Source organism: Epinephelus lanceolatus, chromosome 3 (genome assembly GCF_041903045.1).
Source record: "Epinephelus lanceolatus isolate andai-2023 chromosome 3, ASM4190304v1, whole genome shotgun sequence".
NCBI lineage: Eukaryota > Metazoa > Chordata > Actinopteri > Perciformes > Serranidae > Epinephelus > Epinephelus lanceolatus.
In genome coordinates, this window is record NC_135736.1 from 1075815 (window position 1) to 1100445 (window position 24631).

At 41.8% G+C, this 24631-nt stretch overlaps 3 protein-coding genes and 1 pseudogene across 3 annotated transcripts; 3 read left to right on the plus strand and 1 right to left on the minus strand.

Moving 5' to 3' along the window:
* LOC144462605 (uncharacterized) overlaps positions 1-24631 on the minus strand; it is a 346494-nt pseudogene that overhangs the window by 273592 nt on the left and 48271 nt on the right.
* Positions 11638-12587, plus strand: LOC117251294 (uncharacterized). Its single transcript, XM_078166756.1, has 3 exons — positions 11638-12220; positions 12354-12447; positions 12568-12587. The coding sequence occupies exons 1-3, from the start codon at positions 11786-11788 to the stop codon at positions 12585-12587; spliced, it is 549 nt and encodes a 182-aa protein (XP_078022882.1). The 5' UTR covers positions 11638-11785.
* On the plus strand, positions 12630-14721 carry LOC144462597 (uncharacterized). The gene is made up of 5 exons (XM_078166758.1): positions 12630-12634; positions 12739-12955; positions 13042-13185; positions 13472-13540; positions 13585-14721. The coding sequence occupies exons 1-5, from the start codon at positions 12630-12632 to the stop codon at positions 14719-14721; spliced, it is 1572 nt and encodes a 523-aa protein (XP_078022884.1).
* LOC144459394 (uncharacterized) lies at positions 15287-21377 on the plus strand. Its single transcript, XM_078163346.1, is given in 2 exon segments — positions 15287-17882; positions 17885-21377. Coding segments are annotated over 2 exon segments (5766 nt in total). The 5' UTR covers positions 15287-15457; the 3' UTR covers positions 21226-21377.

The following is a 24631-nucleotide window of genomic DNA, read 5'->3' on the forward strand; positions in this document are numbered from 1 at the left end:
GATTACTTTCTTCTGGCTTCATAGATAAATACAACTGTGTATCATCCGCATAACAATTGAAATTTACAGAGTGATTTCTAATGATGTTACCTAAAGGAAGCATATATAGAGTAAATAGGATTGGTCGGAGCACAGAACCTTTCGGAACTCCAAAACAAACTTCGGTACATAAGGATGATTCATTATGAATGTGAACAAACTGAAAATGATCAGATAAATAAGATTTAAACCAGCTTAGTGCAGAACCTTTTAGGCCAATTAAGTGTTCCAGTCTCTGTAGCAGAATTTGATGGTCAATAGTGTCAAACGCGGCACTAGGATCTAATAAAGATCTAATAAAACAAGTACAGAGACGAGTCATGGTCATTTGTAATTTTAACTAGTGCTGGGCTTTTTTAGGAGAGGTTTAATTACAGCTACCTTAAAAGACTGTGGTACATAGGCTGTTAATAAGGATATATTGATCATATCTAATATATGAGTGTTAACTGAAGGTAAGACCTCCTTAAGTAGCCTAGTTGGGATGGGGTCTAAGAGACACGTTGATGATTTAGATAAAGAAATCACTGTGGTCAGTTCTTGAAGAGAAATTGGGGAGAAGCAATCTAAATATATATTAGGTCTTACAGCTGTGTTTGAGATTAGATAGGTACTATCTGAGGACAGGAGGTCATGAATTTTGCCTCTAATAGTTAGAATTTTGTCATTTAAAAAGCTCATAAAATCATTACTGCTAAGGGCTAAAGGAATACAAGGCTCAATAGAGCTCTGACTCTCAGTCAGCCTGGCTACAGTGCTGAAAAGAAACCTGGGGTTGTCCTTGTTTTCTTCTATTAGTGCTGAGTAAGAGTTTGCTCTGACATTGCGGAGGCCCCTCTTATACGTTTTGAGACTGTCTGCCCAGATTAAACAAGATTCTTCCAGTTTGGTTAATCGCCAATTCCTTTCAAATTTCGGCAATATTTGTTTTAACTTATGGGTTGGAGAGTTATACCAAGGAGCGAACTTTCTTTGCTTTGTTAACTTCTTTTTAAGAGGAGCTACAGAGTCGAGTGTTGTTCGCAGCGAGCCTACGGCGCTATCGACAAGATGATCAATTCAGGAAAGGTTAAAGTCGGCACGGGAAACCTCTGTTACTGAAGGACATGGTATTGAATTTAACGACGGAGTAATCATTTCCTTAAATTTTGCGACAGCACTATCTGATAAACATCTAGTATAGTAACTGTTGCTGAGTGGCGTGTAATCGAGTAAAAAGAAATCAAAAGTAATCAAATAATGATCCGATAGTGAGGAATTCTGTGAAAAGACTGTTAGGTTATCAATTTCAATTCCATACGTCAGAACTAGATCGAGGGTATGGTTAAAACAGTGAGTGGGTTCATGTACACCCTGACTGAAGCCAATGGAGTCTAATAATGAGATAAACGTGGTAGCCAGGGAGTCATTATCAGCGTCAACATGAATGTTAAAATCGCCTACAATAATAACTTTATCTGATTTAAGAACTAGACTGGATAAAAACTCTGAGAATTCAGATACAAATTCAGAATACGGGCCAGGAGCACTATAACAAATAAAAGTGGCTGCGAGGTTTTCCAGGTCGGATGTAAAAGACTAAGAACGAGGCTTTCAAATGAATTATAATCTAGTTTAGGTTTAGGGCTGATTAACAGACTAGAGTTAAAAATGGCTGCAACTCCCCCTCCTTGGCAGCTGCCTCGAGGAATGTGGGTATTATTATGACTGGGAGGAGTGGACTCATTTAGACTAACATATTCATCTTGACACAGCCAGGTTTCAGTGAGACTGAGTAAATCAATATGATTATCTGATATTAATTCATTTACTAACACTGCTTTAGACGATAGAGACCTGATATTTAACAGTCCGCATTTAATTCTCCTGTTTTGTCTTTCTGTCACAGAAGAGGTTTTAATTTTTATGAGGTTGTTATGCACAACTCCTCTTTGTTTAATTTTAGATTTAAATAATTTAGGTGGTCGGGGGACAGACACCGTTTGTATAAAACTATGAAAACTATGGCTGGGTAACTGAACTAGAAGCTCAGAGAGGCGTTTAGGACTGCAACTCTCTGTCCTGGTCTCAACTCTGGGTTGTCAGGGATTTAAATTACTAATAAAATTTGCCAGGTTCCTAGAAATGAGAGCAGCTCCATCCAAAGTGGGGTGAATGCCGTCTCTCCTAATAAGACCAGGTTTTCCCCAGAAAGTTTGCCAATTATTAACAAAACCCACATCGTTTGCTGGACACCACCTGGACAGCCAGTGGTTAAATGATGACATGCGGCTAAACACGTCATCACTGGTCAGATTTGGGAGGGGTCCAGAGAAAACTACGGAGTCCGACATCGTTTTTGCATATTCATACACCGAGGCAATATTAATTTTAGTGACCTCCGATTGGCGTAACCGGGTGTCATTGCCGCTGACGTGAATAACAATCTTACTGAATCTACGTTTAGCTTTAGCCAGCAGTTTTAAATTTGATTCAATGTCGCCCGCTCTGGCCCCAGGGATACATTTGACTATGGCCGCTGGTGTTGCTAACTTCACGTTCCTCAGAATAGAGCTGCCAATAACCAGAGTTTTATCCTCAGCGGGTGTGTCGCTGAGTGGGGAAAAGCGGTTGGAAACGTGAACAGGCTGGTGGTGAGCCGTGGGCTTCTGCTTGGAGCTGTGCTTCTGGCGAATCGTAACCCAACCTCCCGGCTGAACGGGAGTTACCGGAGGACAGTTAGCAGAGGCTAAGGCTATGCTATGTGGCTCCGCACCGGCTACAGGGGGCTGGCTAACTACCGCAGCTACTGAATGGTTTTCCATGGTGCGGAGCCGCGCTTCTAATTCACTAAGCCTCGCCTCCAACGCAGCAAATAAGCTACACTTATTACAATTACCACTGTCGCTAAAGGAGGCAGAGGCATAACTGAACATTTGGCACACCGGGCAAGAAAGAGCAGGAGAAGGAGAAGCCATGGCTAAGCTAAAGTAGCTAACAAGGCTAAGAGCGTGCAAACAACAGCTAAGAGATTAGCGAGAAAGTCGTAGAAAGAAGGAGAGCTATAAGTGCTTAAACAGAACCAGTGTGGGTTATGACTTGAAGTAGACGTTAAAGCAGCGTTAAAGCAACTGAGGTGAGAAAGCAGGCTAGCAGAATTCACCAGAGCAGTACAGAGACACTGTCACAGAAACACCGGAAATGACACAACTCGCTTACCGCAATACGTCAGCACCAAGAAGAAGAAGATCTGTTTAGCAGCAGTTGAGCTGTCATGTGTGCGTCTTTAAAGCCGATAAAATAAACTGTGTAGGAGGAGATGTGTTTTTGTAAGAGCACGTTTGAGGTGAAATCTTACTTTGAAAGGTCAAGTAGCTCACTTCCCGTTGGAATTAGGTCATGGGTGTCAACGCATGATTTGTAAGTCAAACACACCAGTTTTGGTTTGATCTTGATACGACATTCCTATGGGCTGCAGTGGCCAGTTTAGTGCACCTATGTGGCGCTAGAGAGCCCATTTTGGCACTGTAGGGGTTAATAATGTGTGTGTTCTGTTTCAAATAAAGTTTCTGCTGCTGTAATCTGTCCTTTAAAGATTGTGAGACACACAGACCAGAGAGCCCTGTGGCTGTGTTTGTGTGTGCAGCCGTTGTCATGGCGATTAATGACTTGCCCGCACCTTTGGCAGACACAGACACGTCAGGAGAGCAGATCACCAAAGGTTGTTTATAAAGGGATTTAACTCCTCGAACAAATGCTTCGCATACCCAAACCGTTGGTCCAAGCAAGAAAATAAAGTGATTTTGAGAGACAGCTACGTCTCGTGAACGCACGTGTCGCGTTTTATATTTCTCGAGTCAAAAATGTGGTCAGGGGAGCAAGTTTAAAATGTATTGCACCCCAGCTGTTTCCAGAAATTTCTCCTCTGAGTTTACATGGGAGTGAATGAGAAAAAAATCAGCACTCCCTTCGCTTTGGAGCCACTCAGCAAAAATGTGTATGTGTGAGAAAAAATGTGTATGTGTGAGAGATTCCATGTCAACATATCTGTGAGCAATACACACCCATTGTAAAGTGAGGATTTCTCCACTTTTGTTCATGGTACTTTGAGAGGCACAGATGAAAAACGGTAAAAGATATGAAAAAGATAAAAACATGAGTGAATAGATGAGACCTGTGGCAACATTTGAGAGTTGGAATGGAGTCTGTAGCACAAAGTATGGAGACGCTGTAAATGCTAGAAAAAGCCCTAAGATTGGTCTCTTTCTCCCCCCTGCTGCCATTCATTTCCTATGGGACAGCTTTCGAGGATCGCTAGGACGTTTTTCTGACATCTCACCTTATGGAGCCCATAAAATCCAAACTAAGCGAGTAATGAAAAAGTTACAAATAACTTTTAATTAGAACGAGTTGATCTGTCATCTGTGCAAGTTTGAAGCCGATTGGATAAGCGGTGTATGAGAAGAAGATTTTTTAGGAAAGGCAGTTTTAAGGCAAAATCTTACTTTGAAAGGGCAAATAGCTCACTTCCTGTTGGATTTAGGTCAGGGGTGTCAGTGCGTGATTTTTAGGTCTTCATGAGACGAACACGCCACTTTTGGTTTCATGTTTCTACGACGTTCCTACAGGCCGTGGCGGCCATTTTTGTGTGCCTAGGTGGCGCTAGAGAGCCCATTTTGGCACTTTAGGGGTTAATGTCATGATTTTCTAAAATTTTTCATCGGTTCTGATGTGCGTGCCAATTTTGGTGAGTTTTTGAGCATGTTTAGGGGGTCAAATTCTATAATAATAATAAACGCAGCAAAAACAATAGTGGTCTGTGAGAATAAACGCAGCAAAAAGTATAGGGGGGGTCCTCGCCTTTGGCGAGGACTGGTCTGTGAGTACTCCACTACTGTTGGAGTCGGTCCACAATAAACGCACGCAGCAAAAACAAGAGGGTCCTCGCCTTTGGCGAGGACTGCTCCTTGAGCGGTCCTCTGCCTCTAGGCTCGGTCCCTAATAATAATAATAAAGAATAAACGGAACAAAAACAATAGTGCCCTCGCCTTTGGCGAGGACTGGTCTGTAGGAATAAACGCAGTAAAAACTATAGGGAGGGTCCTCAGCTTCGGCGAGGACTGCTTTGTGAGTAGTCCACTGCTGTTGGGCCCAGTCACTAATAAACGCACGCAGCAAAAACAAGAGGGTCCTCGCCTTCGGGCTCGGTCCCTAAAAACCTCACAAGAACAATAGGGTCCCTAATAATAATAATAATAATAAACACTACAAGAACAATAGGGTCCTCGCCTTTCAGCTGAGGTCCCTAATAAACGCACCAAAAACAATAGGGTCCTTGCCTTTGGCAAGGACTGCTCTGTGAGCAGTCCTCTGCCTGTAGGTTCGGTCCCTAATAATAATAAAGAATAAACGGAGCAAAAACAATAGGCGAGGACTGGTCTGTAGGAATAAACGCAGCAAAAACTATAGGGAGGGTCCTCGCCTTCTGCTTTGTGAGTAGTCCACTGCTGTTGGGCCCGGTCACTAATGAACGCACGCAGCAAAAACAAGAGGGTCCTCGTCTTCGGCGAGGACTGCTCTGTGAGCAGTCCTCTGCCTTCGGGCTCGGTCCCTAATAATAAAAAATAAACGGAGCAAAAACAATAGTGCCGTTGGCGAGGACTGGTCTGTAGGAATAAACGCAGCAAAAACTATAGGGAGGGTCCTCGCGGGGACTGCTTTGTGAGTAGTCCACTGCTGTTGGGCCCAGTCACTAATGAACGCCTGCAGCAAAAACAAGAGGGTCCTCGCCTTTGGCGAGGACTGCTCTGTGAGCAATCCTCTGCCTGTAGGCTCGGTCCCTAATAATTAAAGCTGCAAGCAGCGTTGGGCGGGACCTCGCACTCGTTCCCGTTTCAGCCCCCAGCTTATGTCGTCATTTTGAATTATTTTGAAATATCAAACATATTGCCACAAACATCAGAAAATCCTTACAGAGCTGAACGTTTTAATGTTTGAATGCTTTCTGTAGCTGTAGGTATGTAGAAGTGATGTCACAATATGCAAATTAGATGAGTGAATTTATTCCCATCAGATTCCTCTTCCTTTATTTTGAGGAAGAGACAACAAAAACAGCACAAAACAAAAGAAATCTACTGTGTAAATGTATTCAAAATGTTTTTTACTGATATTTCTTAAATCCAATATGGCTTCTGCCTAGTGATGCCACGATATGCAAATTAGATGAGTTAATTTACTCCCATCAGATTCCCCTCCCTTTTTTTTGAGGATGAGATGACAAAAACAACACAAAACAAAAGAAATCTACCGTGTAAATATGTTCAAAATGGTGTTTTACTGAGATTTATGAAATCCAATATGGCCGCCACCTAATGACAACACCATATGCAAATTAGATGAGTTAATTTAGTCCCATAACAAACTTTGGGTCATCATGAATATTTTTGTCATTTACAGTATGCCTTTATCTCTCACCACTTTCAAGCCAGTCTTTTGAAATGTTGAAATGAAAATGGAATATTTTTGTCAATAAACTCTGGCATCTAAAGGATTTAAATGGAGATTGTGTCCCTGTCATGTCTGCATGTATGATGTAGACACGCACAGACATCATGGTTCTGTGAGTTTGTGTGTGACAGCGGTTGCCATGGTAATTAAGTAAGTGCACCTGGCAGAAGAGCAGAGAGAGACAGACAGAACACAGAGAGACCTGTTGTAGTGGAGATTTAACTCCTCGATCAAGTTCTTCCCATTCCCAAACCGTTGGTCCAATCATCAAAATAATGTGATCATGAGAGAGATAAAGTTATACAGAAGATCTGTTTAGCAGCAGTTGAGGTGGCATGTGTGCGTCTTTAAAGCCGATACAATAAACGGTGTAGGAGGAGATGTGTTTTTTTAAGAGCATATTTGAGGGGAAATCTTACTTTGAAAGGGCAAATAGCTCACTTCCTGTTGGATTTAGGCCATGGGTGTCAGCACATGATTTGTAAGTCAAACACACCAGTTTTGGTTTGATCTTGATACAACATTCCTAAGGGCTGCAGTGGCCATTTTAGTGCACCTATGTGGCGCTAGAGAGTGGAAGTCTTCTAGGATGCTCTGCACGTAGCGAGAGTAGATGCGCGTCACAAAGTAGAAGCGGACCAAGTGGAGGGAGGACTGAAACTGCCGAACCTTGCGGTACTCTATCCCATTGTGCATTGGACTTAGACAACGTCCTTCCACCAGGCAGTCCTGTTCAAAGATCATCTCACCCTTGGTCTTGAGTTGTCTTGCAGAGAGATATTTGTCCGTCTGCAACAGCATAACAAGGTCCTTGTGCACAGACCTCTGAATGGAGTCTCCCAGAACCACAACGAACTTGTTATGGAGCAGCTGGCTGGCCTGCTGGTGGCTCAAAGGCTTCATTGTGTCCTTCACTGTTGAATCAAGGGTCTAACTGTAGAGCTATGTGATGGTTGAAGCTAGGTGCTAATGCTACCATTAGCTGTTTTAAGACTGTCTCCTTGTCTGCGCTGTTTGTTTGGATTTTTAGCGTTGAAGTGCAGGCGTTATCGAACTGCACTGGAAAATAAACCATCACAATATGGACGTTTTTAGCTCAAACTTCTACAAACAAAATGGCCGCAACAACTGGTCCCTTGAGTCACAAGTTATGGCAGTTGTTTTGTAGTTTGTGGCATTTTGTAGCTTCAATCTGAATGTTTGAGTTGACCGACTCTGCTGTTAGTTTGGTTTACCTGTTAAACCTATCTAACCTCAAACACAGCTGTAAAATGATTGAAATAGTGTCTGTATAAATAATGACATAATCTAACATGTGTAATGACCTAATAATGTAAACAGTTCTGTGTCCAGGCTCCCATGAGCACTACACAGTCAGAAATGTTTCCGTAAAATAACAGTAAAAGTACTGGCAGCTCATTACACAGGACTTTGACTGTTAATTAAAAAACAGAATTTTGCTGTCAATTAACCGTTCATAAAAAACAGAATTTTACTGTCAATTAACAATAAACTACAGCTAAAATAACAGGACATTTTCAGTTATTTAATGGTATATCTCTTGTGAAATAACAAGATATTTGCGGTCATTTAATGGTGTTCTTATAGTGGAAAAACAGGTCATTTTCTGTTATTAAATGGTGTATCTATAGTGAAATAAAACATTGTCTGTAATCTAATTTCAGTAATTTAAACAGTGAAAAAACAGGACATTATCTGGTATTAAATGGTCTTTATCCTACAGTAAAAAAACAGGAAGCCATCTGTTATTTAATGGTTTATTTTTCAGATAAATCATCACAGAAGCAGTGCACATAAAATAGCCTGCCTATGAACACATATTTACAGGTCAATTGAAGAATGGCAATTGAACATTAAAAAAAAAATTACTGTAGATGGAATATTTTAAAACTGTACTACACTAACACTTAAGATAATTTGAAAACATGTATCAGTGAAATTGTAACATTTACAAATGAGCAGAAGCTTAAATCATCATTTGTGTGTAGCGGGTTAAAAAGCCTGCCTATATGAACACACAAAAACACAGGTCTGAATCCTGCCAGATGCTACATCTGATGAATGACTATTGAACAGTAAATCTGTCTAGAGAACACTACAGATCGCTTTAAAATTACTGTTTTCTTTAAAACTGTAGTACAAAACTAAGACAAGAGTATTAGGGCCACATTAAGGGAAAAAAATAAAATAATTGATTTAATGACATGCCCATCTCCAATATCACGTAGCATGTTCTCATTGGCAGGTATGGGATGTAGCACTTGATGCCGTACACCTTGATTCGACAAGAGAGCTTTTAAGCTTTGTAAGATGGGAACATAATGGAAATGTTGTTGCTTGCCGATGTCATCTTGGCCTAAATTTATCTGTACAGGTTCAACTAAGTCGAACTCTTTCCTGTAATACTGAAGTCTTCTGTGGTGTGTGGTTAAACTGCCATTATTTGTATGTAGTGTGCTCTGCATTGGGCTTTGCTCATATACATGTTGCCCTAGATTTTGTAAAGCCTCATCAGGTACACCATATTCTTGAAGACCTCTTGAAAACAAATCCATAGTAAAATCATGTTGGATGTCCTGAAGCACTCTCATTTCACTTGCAATCTTTGAGACTGTAGATGCCGGGACAAGATACTTGGCTTGTAAGCCAAGAAAAAAAAGAGCCATGTTTTCAGTGTATCTATCCTCGGCTGACCCTGGGTGAGTGTCTCCATCTTGCTGCCCTGCTGCACTCTCTCTATCATCTTGCTGGATTTCACCATCAATGTATGACCCTGGCCCATTATCAGAATCAGCATGTGAACACTGTCTCACTGATATGACTTTGACAAATATGTGTAACATCACACTGCTTGTGACATCTCGACAAATGAGATGTAAAAGTAGATGTGATTTTGAAAGTCTTTCCACATCCACTATAAGGACATGTCACTTCAAGACCCTCTTTTATATGACCCTTCAGATGAGCTACAAGACCTTTTATGCTTCCACACTCTTTGCCACAAAATTCCCAAGAACACTTCAACTGTACAGATATGTTACGATTAAAAGACTGTTTCCTCCCCTCATGGTGATTTGTGGTCAAGTGCACATTAAAGGAATTGTAAGAGGTAAAGCTTTTTCCACAATCTGGAAAACCACAAGGAAAAACTGCCCGACTAATGTTTCTATGGGTCCTGCAATGTTTTAAGTAGGCAGACACTGAGGCACTTGTGAACTCGCAGATACCACAATGAAGTGTCATAGTGACAGCAAGAAAAAAAAAAAAGAAAAGAATACATGGCAATCCCATAAAACAAGTAAGCTTTGAGGAGTAATGGCTACAAAGGCTTCTAGGGAGTCAACTGTAGTGTCCAAGCTAGTGTTAACTGTAGAGTCCAAAAGCTGTTCACTCCGTTATTCATAAAGAAAAAAGAAATAATAATGTGTAAAAATCATCATATTCCATATGGTACCTGCACTGAGGTGTAATGGATTGGCTTCTGGGGTGTCACGTGGTGTAGCTGTCCAAGAACTTTTGCATGGGTGGATGTTCACCTGAAAACAAGTACAGTAATTTTAGTCAACAAATATATTCATATTTGAATTGAAATCCAATTGGATGTACACATAAAACACTGACTATTGGCTTTATTGAACACAGACTATTATATATATTAAATAACATTTTTTCAAAAACTGCACCAGTTTTTTTTTTTTTAATTGCAAAAAAAAATGTTCCAGGTTACTTAAAATGAATTGCAGTATATTAGGGTTGCACCAATGTTGTCTCTTTCACCTTCTTCTCCCTTATTTTTCATCTCTAAATTGCTTCAGATTGTGGCAAAATTCAAGATTAATTTAACTTTTTACCTCAATTATGAGTAATAAATGATTATCTGGAAAAAAAAATACTGCATTGGCTACAAATAAAAATAAATAAATTAGAAAATAATTTTTTTTTAATAAATAAATACCATGTAATTTCAGAAAAGTCTTCAATTAGGACAATAATAGGTATTTGGTTTCAAAAGTGTCTGAACATACTACTGAATTTACTGAATTTCGCTTCGGGGATTAATAAAGTACATCTTATCTTATCTTACTCTGCATTTCTCCCTCCTAAACCAGGCCTTTTACAAAAAAACAGCAGGATGTGTTTCACTGTGTCTTTATGCTTTCCTGTCATTTGATGAAAAAGTAGAAAACACAGACAGGCATTGCTGCAGGTTGAGTGTGCGTTTCTAGCAGAGTTCACTACATTTCACACAATATAACGTTATGCTCTGCTCTGATGCCAGTCGGATATTCAGTAGTAAAAATGACGGTGTTCCTTTACACCACACTGACGTCTTTTTATCTTGTTTAAAAGAATACTCCGACGATTTGGGAGTTATGCCCTTTATCATTTTCATATTCAGACAACATGATCGATATCTTTTTTGTGTCTGTACGTCCAATGGCCAGGGCTCAGCGGTTAGCATTGCGGCTTATAGGGGGTCAGTATGTCCTGCGCGGAGGGATACACCGGTGAGCAACAGCTGCAGCTTGCTCTGGGACAGGTACGCTAGGTCACTCGGTAAAAGCAAACAAAGAGACGACACGGACGATATTACTCACTCGACTGAAAACTGTCCATCAGCTCCTGCAGACCTGGGTGTTTTTTCCAGCTGTGGCTGCATATTCTTTAACGTTACCTGTCTGCACAGTTTGTTAGTAGCACCACTGATTCATCAAACACATTTCATTTCCTGTAAGTTCTTCAGAATAAAAGCTTTCTGTTAGTTCCTAACTGGAACCCTTTTAATTTGGAGCAGCAGCAGCAGCAGGAAATGCTTTCTTCATCAGCAGTAACTTAACACGGCGGAAACCACAAACAATACATGGTGAAATAAAGCCAAATGTGTTGTAGAACTATTACTGTTACTTTATCTACGTAAGATCAAATATTTTGGTATGAAAAGCTGCATTTTTTATTTAACCAAGTATCCTGTAACATAACTATATGTCTTACGATTGTAACAAACCAAACCGCATGAAAATCTGTAGTTGTCTGTAGTCGCAGTTGTCAAAGCAGGAGGGTAGCAGATCACACTGTCAAGTGAGAGGGCTATCTGTAGATTAAAGAAAACGCATTGCTTTATTTAACAATAAGTGTGATGTAGAAAATCAGTACAATTAAATGCCTGCTAGAGACAATGATATAATAACATACCTATAAGATTTAAATCAACAGCTGGTTACCGCCATCGTGTGCGGAGATGGCCGACTTCGGAGCTGACCCAGTGCAGCTTCAAGTTGGTCACTCCAGCTCAGCATCCGGAGAAGCAGGTATGATTTCTGTCTTATTCATAAAGACAGTGATGGTTGCATGGTGTCACGCCTGGTGTCTGTGTTCTAAAGCAATGTCTCTGTTGTCGCAGCACGTGTTCGTCGTTGGAGACTCCCACCTGCGCGCCATCGTGGACGGGTTCGTGGCCATTCCAGAGGGCTGTCTGTCTTTTGGTTTTCTGTCTGTTCCAGGTACAGACACCAGGGAGCTGAGGACGGAGGTGCTGCGTGCTGCTGTTCCATGGACCCCGGACGCTGAGTGTGTGCTCGTCCCGAGCAACAACCTCACTGCCAGTAGGACCATCAGTGAGGCGGCGTTGGACTTCGGTGCGCTCCTGACCACCGTCTGCAGTCGCTGGCCCAAGGTGTGTTTTATGTATTTATTTATTTGTTTTTCCTTTTTTTGTTATTGCAGTCAGTATTTATTTGGTAGTTGTGAACAGACTGTTGTGTTATGTGTTTTTTAAAGGGAATTAATGAAGAAATGGTTGTTTCTAGGTCTTTGTGTTGGACTTCCCTCCCCGTCTGACCATGGACCTTGGCTTCCAAGAGCAGCTGCGTCAGGAATACCACCGTGTCGCAGCACGCATGGGTACATTACATTTGTGGTCATCAGTTATAATTGATGTAATGTGTAATTCAACAGAATTTATACAAGTGTAAATATTAGAAGGATTGATTATGTTTTTATGTTTCTGTTATGTGTGTCAAGTCTCCCCTACGTGTCTGTGACGGCGCACTTCCCAGTCCATCGGTTGGAGCTGTGGTGCCATGATGGCGTAAGTACAGGATACTTTGTTGGTGTGATATAAGACGTGGTGGAGTTTCATGTTTTTGGAGTGACATGTTGGTTGTGTTAAACTGTCTTTGCGGTGCACCTCAGCGACTCCGATGGCATGCCCATCCTGGTGCAGCTGCTGTGGAATGTGGCCTACCTCCAGCTGGCACCCCCTCCGCCCCCGCCCCCGGTGTCTCCCCGGAGATCGCCGGGTGGCCGGGTGTCCCCCAGTCTGGTCGTGACGGGGCACGTTCCCGTGCCACGTCACAGTGACCCCAGCGAGTGGGCGGTGGTTGGACGGCAGGGTGGACGGCAGGGCAAGGTAATGTGTTGCTTCAAGACAATTTGTGGCTTAAAGCTGTGCAAAGTTTTTTGTTCCAAAATGAAATCGAACCAACTCTGTTTTAGTTTTGTAAGGCTGGAACATCTCCGGTGGGACAGTCTGTCATCCTGTCCAACACTGTGTGGTTCAGCAGTGGCATGTTGGACGCCATGGAGAAGGTTTCCCCTTCTTCTGGCTCTGGCTGCCCTGCTGATCCGCCAGATGGGCAGGTAAGCTGTTTACACATTGCATCAATACTGTAGAGGTCAAAACGGGAGGACAGTTTTTAAAGAGGTTTGTTTTCCTTCCTACAGACCTTCCGTGTGAAGCGTCAGCCGAGAGGCGTTGCCACAACGTGCAGAGGATGAAAGCGGCAGGTTGGTGTTTTTTTTTTGTTTGTTTGTTCTTTTTTGGTAGGATGTTGATGTGGAATTTTTTTTATATTTCTAAAACATATGCCACGACAAAGTGAGTGCTGCATTTTAATGGTTTTTGATTTTTATTCTGTCTTGATAGGTTCCGGCAACACCTGTGCCTGCCTCTGTGACCGAGTCTGCCTCCAAGCCCGGCCCAGCAGTCCAGGAGGTGTGTTTCATTTTAAATATAATGTCAGTAATTGATGATTTTAGAAAGCAGTAACATGTCGTCATGTTGGAACCCGGATGTCACAGAGGATCGGCACAGATAAGGATGTTTTTGTTCCTTTTGTTAGTGTTCCTGATGTTAGTGCAGTTGTGTCAGAGTCAGACAGTCATGCTGTGGCAGCAGAGGGTAGCAGAGGGTTCAGGCTGGGGGAGGTTGTGAGGGGAACGTTTCACCAGGGAGATGAGCAGTTTGTGTATCAAGGGCGGCAGTGTATGGCTATAGCTTTGGCCAGCTTAGCCAAACACACATTGTTGAGTGTGTTGTCGTGGGATAGGTTTGATGTTGATCGCGTGTTGGTTGTAGGTGATGAGTTGTACACTAGTTTGCGTGACCTGAACATTTTTAGCCACAAATCAAATCTGCTATCTGTTGGAGATTTGCCAAAGCAGTTTGAGATAGGGGAGCAGTTGTTTAGCTTTAGCCATGGTGACACAGTGTTGGGTGAAGTAGGCGTGACTGAGGGTGAACACATCGAAAGTGGTGTGTTCATCAGTCTGAGAAATGGACTGGAGAGGATCTTCAGTCAGTATAGTACATGTATTATGACACTGTGTGGGAGTAGTTCTGTCATCATTTGTGACGATGGACGGTTTGCTGTGGTAGACAGTCACTCGCGTTGTGACATTGGGTTAGTGCATAGTGATGGTAAAAGTGTGGTGTTGCAGTTTGATTGTCTGGATGATCTCTATGGATACATCTGTTGTTTGGCAGACAGTCTCAGTTCTAGGCAGAAGCTCTTTGAGCTGTGTGGCGTCAGTGTCAGTGAGGGTGCAAGCCCAATGCTGTCTTGTGTTTCTGTGGAGAGCTGTATTACTGAGATGAGTACTGCTCCAGTGGCAGAGTCTAGTGATGTTTCTGAGGCCAGGGTAAAACACATTTCCTCAGGAAATTGTGTGTCTGAGTGTGGTGTTGGTGTAACTGTAAGTCCAGCACTGTCTGGCATTTCTGTTGTGACTTTAGCCAGTCAGGTGAGCAGTGGTTCAGCGGCAGAGTCAACAGTTAATGATGGTAGAAAGCGTAAAATTTCTTCTCGCACTAGTGTGTTGAAGAAATTAAAGACATTTGATGATAGTGAGGTTAATGCTGATGTAGAATTTGTTGTGTTGTGCTGCAGCAAATGAGGAGCTGCTCTTCCAACCTTTTAGTGTAGATGTCTGTAAAGCTTTGTGTAGCAAGTTGAATATAGACTTTGGGAAGGTCAGTGGTTCGGTGTCCACAGAGGTGGGGCTGTTAGGGGTCCCATGTTTAAATGAGAGGATTGTGGCTGATGGTAACTGCTTCTTCAGAGCCATCTCTCAGGCTGTGAGTGGCTCACAGAAGCACCATTGCAAGATTAGGCTAGCTGTATGTAAGGAGTTAGAAAGGAATGCAAATAAGTATGCAAGTCTTCTGAGAAGTGAGTATTCATCTGTTTCAGAGTATCTTCAGCAGTCCAGGATGAGAAATGTGAACAGCTGGGGTACAGAGGTAGAAATCCAGGTCACAGCAGATTGGTTAAGAGTTAGTGTGTGTACTTTTTATGATGGACGTTGGTTGAAGTACAAGTGTAACACTACGTGTTTGTCAGCAGAGTGTATTTATGTAGAGAATGTCATGGGACAGCATTTTGAGAACACTGTTTGTGTGCATAAGCCTGGATTGCAGATTTGTTATAGTTACTGTAAACTTAGTGATGTTGACATTGGGTCTAGAGTGACAGATGTTGTGGATAGTGAGAAGTTAGCCATTGGATGTAATGAATGTGTAGGGTCTGAAGGCGTAGGTCGTAAGCCTGTAAAATCAAAGTATTTGAGGCAGAGAAAAGGGACACAGGAGAAAATCAGTAGGTTGCTTAGGGAGAGATGTAAAGTAAAGTTTATGAAGATGTATCAGGAGAAAGTATTGTATAGAGAAAGTGTTAAAGCGAGGAAGGTTAGTAAATATACAGAGAACATCCAGCACAGACAGAGGGTTAAAGCGATTAGTAAAGCTAAGAGTATAGCGAAGTATAGAGAAAGCATGGAGCACAGGGAGAAAGTTAAAGCGCTGAGTGTTAGTAAATATGGAGAGGACACCCAGCACAGACAGAGGGTTAAAATGATGAGTGTTAGTAAATATAGACAAGACACCCAGCACAGACAGAGGGTTAAAATGATGAGTGTTAGTAAATATAGACAAGACACCCAGCACAGACAGAGAGTTAAAATGATGAGTGTTAGTAAATATAGAGAAAGGGTTGAGCACAGAGAGAGGGTTATGGATAGCGTCAGGTTGAGTAGGAAGCAGAGGATGGAGAAGTCAGTCGACTTTGGTTTTGTTATGGAGCAGTTTTTGGAAAAGGTCAGAGATAGTCCAGATTTTGTGTGTTGTGTGTGTCATAGGTTGTTGTTTAGAAATCAGGTGCAGAGCTGTGTAAGGGAAGCGTATGGTACAAGTTTAGCTACAGCGGGTATTGCAGAACAGTGCATTAGTGAGAAGTATTTGCATAGATGTAACGATCAGTGTGTTGTGCCTTGTCAGTTGGTGTTGCCTAGAGGTCAGCTGTGGATTTGTCATACGTGTCATTGTAAGATTAGTTCAGGTGAGATGCCAGCTGAATGTTGGAGTAATAACTTGGATGTTGATCCTGTTCCACCAGAACTGGGATGTCTGAATAGTATAGAGCAGCATTTGATAGCCTTGCATATTCCTTTTATGAAAATGTTGGCATTGCCTAAAGGGGGGCAAAATGGAGTACATGGTCCAGTGACCTGTGTTCCCGCCAACATTACGCAAACTAGTAATGTGTTGCCGTGTTCGAGTATGGAAGGGTCTTTGGTGCAGGTGAAGTTAAAGCGCAAGTTGACATATAAGGGACATTACGAGTACCAGTTTGTGGATCCGTTGCATGTAAGACAGGCGCTGGAGTATTTAAAGAGGACCAATGTTCATTATAGGGACATAGAGTTTAATGAGGAGTGGATTAATGAGTTTTGTAGGCAGGAAGATGGGGACAGGGAAGAGGCTGGATCAGCTAGTGAGGATGAAGCTGGTAGAGGAAGTGAGGAAGCTGGTACAGGAAGTGAGGTTGTTGGTCAGGTTGTAGAAAAGGCTGAGGTTGATGATTTAGCAGAATCAGCAGACATAGTACAAGATGAAATGTTACATGACAGACAGCAGCACTGCATGTTTCAGGACACTTGTCTTACACCTGTTGATATTGGTCAGGAAGCATTAGATCAGTATTTTGATGATATCATGAATATAGCGCCTGCAGAGGGAAATAGTCCAGTTAGGATGCTTTCTGACCAGAGTAATGAAGCAAAGTGTTTCCCCGTGTTGTTTCCTGTGGGTCAGAAGACCTTCCATGACAGTCGGCATTATCAGTTGAGTCTGTCGCATTATTTCAACAATAGGATTATGCACTGCGATGGTCGTTTTGCACGTAATGTAGAGTACATATTTTTTGCTCAGTACATGTCAGAGGCTGATCAGGTGATGTCGAGTGTTTCTGTAGCGTTGCATAAAGGTAAGGGAGGTCAGGGGTCTCAAAGGATTAGTCAGAGTATGCTGAAGGATGAGGAGTCTCTGAAGCAGTTGTTGCAGTTTGATGATGGATTTAGGTTTTTAAAGCCTCTTCGTGGGACCCCTGCATTTTGGATGTCCGTGCAGAAGGACATCTTGGTGTGTGTGCGTCAGTTAGGGATTCCGACGTGGTTTTGCTCGTTTTCGTCTGCAGATCTGCGCTGGCAGAATCTCCTGACCAGCATCCTGAAGCAGGAAGGCAGAATGCAGATGGTAGAGGATTTGGAGTGGGCAGACAGGTGTCAGTTGTTGAGTGGTAACCCAGTTACAGCAGCAAGGATGTTTGATTACAGATGGCATTGTTTTCTGGACGAGGTTCTCATGTCTCCTGCTCAACCAATTGGCAAAATCATAGATTATTTTTATAGAGTCGAGTTTCAGCAGCGCGGTTCTCCTCATGTTCACTGTCTGTTTTGGATTGAGGGTGCTCCCCAAATTGATAAGAATACAGACGAGGAGGTTGTAGAGTTTATTGATAAGTACGTATCGTGTGAGTTACCCTCAGATGATGACGCATTATTGGACATTGTGTCATCAGTGCAAACACATTCCAAACGACATTCAAAGTCATGCAGGAAAAAGAAGACTGTATGTCGTTTCAATTTCCCAAAACCTGTGTCTGAGCGTACATTTATTTGTAAAATAGAAGAAAAAAAATGCACATGTGACAAGAAGGAGGCAGAGAAGACAGGGGAGGATCCTCAGTCAGAAGACAAACCAGTCTGTAGGTGTAGAGAAGTTAGAAGTTATTTATGAGTGTGGGCATTAATCAGGAGATTTTTGAAATGGCATATAGGAAAATGCAAAAGAAGACCAAGGTAGTTTATAAGAGAGGAGTAAATGAAGTTTGGGTCAATCAGTAGAGCAAGCAGTTGTTGAAGTGTTGGAACGCTAATATTGATGTGAGCTTTGTAACTGATGCGTATGCAGTTGTTGTGTATATAATATCGTATATTACAAAAGCAGAGAGAGAAATTGGCCTGTTATTGAGTAATGCCCAAAAAGAAGCCAAAAACCAAGGAAATGTCTCAGCTAAAGACGCGTTGAAGAAGTTGGGTAGTGTGTATTTGCATAATAGGGACGTTAGTGCTCAGGAGGCAGTGTATAGGTTAACAAACTTGCATTTGAAGGAGTGCTCTAGGAAGGTTGTGTTTGTACTGACAGGGAATAATATAGTGAAGATGAGTTTACCCCTCAGTGTTCTGAGGCAGAGAGCATCTGCACACGATCTTAGCACAGAAGATATGTGGATGACGAGCTTCGTGGATAGATATAGGAACAGGCCCGACGGTGATGTGTTTGAAAATATGTGTATGGCGACATTTGCATCGGAGTATCGTGTTCTTTCCAAACACGAAAAGTCTCCAGACATGATTCGATTGAAAAATGATTTGGGCTTCATTTTGAAGAGAACACGTACTCTGTTTGCGGTTGTTCGGTACATGCGCATTAGTTTGAAAATGCAACTCTGGATGTTTTTCCAGAGTTTGCTGCAGTTGTTCCTTCCATATAGAACTGACTCAGACCTCAAACCTGAAGGCTTTGAGCTGTTTGAACAGTTCCATGAGGATGGAAGTGTGACATTTAGTGACGGGTCAGTACCTGCGGTTAAGGACGTGATGAAGGATAATAGAGCAGTGTTTGATGTAGATAATCCAGATTTAGAGCGTGCGCAGGAGATTGCAGAGCAGCATGGTGTAGATGAGGGGGATGCTTGGGGGGAGCTGTGTCCTGAACAGGAAGTTGAACGCCTTGAGTGTTTAGAGGAGAGAAGGCAGCAGCAGGGATCTGAGATAGTAGAGGAGTAGTTACAAGAACGTCTGGAGAATGTGCCAGATTTGGTAGTTGGTAGTAGACAGGTAGCGCAGTTGGAGAGGAAGAGGAATGTGATGTGTAGAAGTGAGGGCTTAGCTTTAGTTAGGTCTATGAATGAGACACAGATGGCTGTGTTTTATAAGGTCAGACAGTGGTGTTTGCAGAAGGTGATGGGTAAAAACCCAGAACCTCTGCATGTGTTTGTGACAGGTGGTGTAGGAGTGGGGAAAAGTCATTTAATTAGGGCTATTCAGTATGAGGCAGGGAGGTTGTTGTCCACACTTTGTGATCAACCAGACGATATTTGTGTTTTGTTAACCGCACCTACAGGCATAGCTGCATACAATTTAAATGCAGCAACAATTCATCACACATTCAGTATTGGCACACATGCCAGTTTGCCTTACATCCCTTTGGGTGAGGACAAACTAAACTCTTTGAGAGCCAAATTTAGTCACCTCCAAATTGTAATCATAGATGAAATCAGTATGGTTGATCACAATCTGTTGGCATATGTCCATGGTAGGTTAAGGCAGGTGAAGCAGACGGGTGACTTTTCCCCATTTGGTAATGTCAGTGTGATAGCTGTTGGAGACTTCTATCAGTTGCCTCCAGTTAAAAGGAAGCCTCTGTATAGCTGTCCGCTTGGTGTGGACCTGTGGTGTGGTTTTAGTATAGTGGAGTTGACAACCATAGTTAGGCAGAAGGATAGTGTGTTTGCAGCGTTGCTGAACAGGTTGAGAGTGCGTTCAAAGGCCACCCCCATGTTAGCTAGTGATGTTGAAATATTAAAGGCTTGCGAGACAGGGGAAGAGAGCTCTGCTTTGCATATTTTTCCAACCAATATGCAAGTAAGTGAGCATAATTTTATGCAGTTGATTACCATGTGTCCAGATTATGTTAAGATAGAAGCCAGAGATTTCAAACATAACAGGAAAACAGGCCAATTGGAATGTACAGCAGGGCATCATAGTAATGCAGCGGACACATGTTTACCAGAGAGTTTGTGTTTGGCAAGGAACGCACGTGTTATGTTATGTAAGAACGTAGATGTTGAGGATGGTCTGGTCAATGGCGCATGTGGCACGGTAAGTCATATCGATTTTGGTGATGATGAGAAGTTTCCTAAAACAGTTTATGTCAAATTTGATGATGAGAAACTTGGCTCACAGAGGAGGAAAACACGTGCACATGCGGCAGTAAAATGCAGGTATTCTACTGCTATTGATCCCAAGGAGGAGAGGGCAACTAAAGCAGGTGGTCTGCGACTTCAGTTTCCTCTTAGGCTAGCGTGGGCGTGTACAGAGCATAAAGTGCAGGGATTAACGGTAGATGAGGCTGTAGTGTCTTTGAAGAAGGTGTTTGCACCTGGGCAGGCATATGTAGCTTTGAGTTGTGCTAGGGCTTTGTCTGGACTGATCATCAGGGATTTTAAAGAGAAGGCCATTTACTGCAAGGATGCCATAAAGGAGGCCTTAGACAGCATGCCCCCATTTTTAATTGAGCAGCCTAAACCTTCATTAAGTGCACAAAGTTTCTCTGTGTATTTAATGAACGTTCAAAATTTAAGTCACCACCTGGCAGATTTGGTGTCTTGCACACAGCATTTACAGCCTAACGGTATTGCTGTCACAGAAACGTGGCTCACTGCACAGTCCTCATTAGACAGTGTCCATATTGATGGATATGCTTTCCACAGTCGTCCGCGAGGTTTGTGTTACAGCAGCAGTAACCCCAAATTGTTAGAGCTCCAGGATCTAGAACATGGTGGAGTTGGTTTGTACAGTGTAGGCAATTTGGACTGTAGCATCCTGCAGGCACCTGATTTGAATCTGGAGTGTTTGGTGTGCCTGTGTACCAAATTTAACATTTTGATGGCAGTAATTTATCGTCCACCATGTTATCCAAAGTCTTTATTTAAACAAAATCTGGGGAAATTACTTGATTGGTTGAATCCAATTAGTGACACAGTTGTAGTGATGGGAGATTTTAATGAGAATGTTTTGAAAAAATCATCAATTTGTAAATTCATGGGGCAAAAAGGATTTCATCAGCATGTAACACAGGAGACAACAGAAAAGGGGACATTAATTGATCACGCTTATGTTAAAACAGCACAGTATGATGTGGAATGTGCAGTGATGCCCACGTACTTCAGTGATCATGAAGGTATTCTGTGTAGTTTTAGTGTGAGAGATGATCAGGGTGAGCTAGAGGACTTAGACAGGTTGTTTGAGGACTTTCAGGATGTAGAGGTGGATGCGTAGTGTTTAGATGTGGATTAGATCAGGTTGGTTTGTGTAGTCTCCGATGTAGCTTCATGTGACTCATACAAAGTCCCAGTGCAAATGTAGGTAGTGGTGGTGTTATTATTGTTGTCATTGTGTTTATCTGTAGAGTTTTAAGAGGAAACTGACTTGTTGTTGTTGTGTTGAAATTGTGTAGGTTTGCACTCATGTGAATTTGTGTTAGTGTAGAGTCTGTCCCACTCCATTGTGTGAAGATTGTGTATTGTAGGGCGATTTGAGTGTATTGTGTGGAAATGTTTTTAGTATGTTGATATGATTATTGTGTAGAGATTTTAGGTGAAACCAATCATGTATTACAGGTGGAATGAGTTGAGTGTTAGCTGTTGTGAACAGTGTTAGTTAATTAATATAATCATGGTTTTTACAGCTGTTAGTGATTGTAGATGTGTTGGTCTCTGTCTGCCACATGTTGGTTGTTGGTCTCTGTTACAACTGTGAATGTATGTATTTATGCATGTTAGAGTTTGTGGTTCTTTCACTCCTGATGTGTTCATATGCAACTGTTTCAGTCATGAAAATATGAAAAGGTTAATTTGACTCAAACAAATATACAGTGCCCTCCAAAAGTATTGGAACAGTGAGTCCAATTCATTTACTTTTGTTGTAGACTGAAAATATTTGGGTTTGACATCAAAAGATGAATATGAGACAAGAGATCAACATTTCAGCTTTTATTTCCAGGTATTTACATCTGGATCTGATACACAACTTAGAAGATAGCATTATTTGTAATGGAACACAACATTTTTAGGTGAGCAAAAGTATTGGAACATATAAACTTAAAATAGATTAAAGTGAATGAGACTTAATATTTAGTTGCAAATCCTTTGCTTTCAATAACTGCATCAAGCCTGTGACCCATTGACATCACCAAACTTTTGCATTCTTCTTTTGTGATGCTTTTCCAGGCTTTCACCGCAGCCTCTTTCAGTTGTTGTTTGTTTTGGGGGGTTACTCCCTTCAGTCTCCTCTTCAGCAGGTAAAATGCATGCTCTATTGGGTTTAAGTCTGGAGACTGACTTGGCCAGTCTAAAACCTTCCACTTCTTGCCCCTGATGAACTCCTTTGTTGTTTTGGCAGTGTGTTTTGGGTCATTATCTTGCTGCATGATGAAGGATCTCCCAATCAGTTTGGTTGCATCTTTCTTTAAATTAGCAGACAAAATGTTTCTGTAGACTTCTTAGTTCATTTTGCTGCTGCCATCATGTGTTACATCATCAATGAAGATGAAAGAGCCCGTCCCAGAAGAAGCCATGCAAGCCCAAGCCATGACATTCCCTCCACCGTGTTTCACAGATGAGCTTGTATGTTTGGGATCATGAGCAGATCCTTTCTTTCTCCAAACTTTCGCCTTTCTATCACTTTGGAAAAAGTTAATCTTTGTCTCATCAGTCCATAAAACTTTTTCCCAGAATTTTTGAGGCTCATCTCTGTACCTTTTGGCAAATTCCAGCCTGGCCTTCCTATTCTTCTTGCTAATGAGTGGTTTGCATCTTCTGGTGTAGCTTCTGTACTTTTGTTCATGAAGTCTTCTGCAAACAGTAGATTGTGATACCTTCACTCCTGCCCTCTGGAGGTTGTTGCTGATGTCACTAACAGTTGTTTTAGGGTCTTTCTTTACAGCTCTCACAATGTTTCTGTCATCAACTGCTGATGTTTTCCTTGGTCTACCTGTTCGACGTCTGTTGCTTAGTACACCAGTGGTTTCTTTCTTCTTCAGGACATTCCAAATGGTTGTACTGGCTATGGCCAATGTTTGTGCAATGGCTCTGATTGATTGTCCATCTTCTCTCAGATTCACAATTGCTTCTTTTTCACCCATAGACAGCTCTCTGGTTTTCATGTTGGTTCCACCTCTAAATGCAGTCTGCACAGGCAAAACCTATTGTACCCAATCTGAAACTGAGCTCAGACATCCAGTGCTATTTATTGTTTGAATAATCAATGTAATTGGGAGACACCTGGGCAACAAAACACACCTGTCAGTCACATGTTCCAATACTTTTGCTCTCATGAAAAATGGGTGGGTTCAAACAAAAGGTGCTATCTTCTAAGTTGTGTATCAGATCCAGATGTAAATACCTGGAAATAAAAGCTGAAATGTTGATCTCTTGTCCCATATTCATCTTTTGATGTCAAACCCAAATATTTTCAGTCTACAACAAAAATAAAGGAATTGGCCTCACTGTTCCAATACTTTTGGAGGGCACTGTATCTCTAGAAAATAGGCTTGATGTTGCATGTTTTCTGTAGCCCCCTAGTGTTCAAAATTCTGATCAGTAACTTAGAAAAGATGCAACAGTTAAATTATGATGTTACACATGAACACAAGAGGAAATGATTGTATTTAATAAATGAACAGTTAATATTATGGTTGTTGTTGTTGTTATTTATTCATGTATTTATTTATCAGTCAATCAATCAATGTTATTGATAAAACCCAATATCACAAATACACACACACACACACACACAATGGTAGAAAGCTCAGGAAGAGCAACTGAGGAGGGATCCCTCTTCCCAGACGGACAGACAGGCAATAGCTGGCGTACAGAACAGATCAGCATAATAAACAGTAATACGTATGACACAATGAGATAGAGAGAAATACAGAGAGAGAGAGAGAGAGAGACAGAGAGGTGCAGGAGAAACGGTAATGACAGCAGCTTACAACAACATTAATCATCTGGCAGGAGCATGGTAGCAACAGTAGCTTTTAATACAGGAAGTGCAGTCAGTAGTTCAGATAAGAAATGCTCATGTTTGTGTACATGACCTTACAGCAACTCTGACCTTACAGCAAATCTGTTCTGGCACCACAAGGCACAGACTCTTCATTCTGCATGTCTTAGCTGCCGAACAGGACACTTGTAAACAAAAAATGTTGCTGCTGCTGCTGCTGCTGTTGTTGTTGTTGTTGTTGTTGTTTCCACGAATTGTCCTCCCCCTTGTGTCCCTCCAATCTTATGTTTTCTCTCTCCCTGTCCCTTTCAAACTTTCTATAGCTCATTGACACTGCTTAAATGAATTGAATAGTTGGTTGGTGGCGTTTCCTTTTTAACAGTAATCTTTCTTCTCTCTGAGGTGGTTGAAAATGCTGCTGTGATGGAGGGTCCCAACCTCTGCAGTCCCCAAGTGATATTGATGAGCAAGTGGAATTTTGGGACAAAAGTTCCACATGTTTGTTTGTTTTTTGTGTGTGTGCATGGTCTGCCCAAGATGTACTGTAGTCTATGTGAGGGACATGATAAAAGTTCAAAAAGTAATCCCATGTCAATTGTTGTTTGAGAGCATGGACAGGAAGAGAAAGTAGGACTGTTAATTGATCATTTCTTTCTACATGAACTATAAAGTGAAACAATGA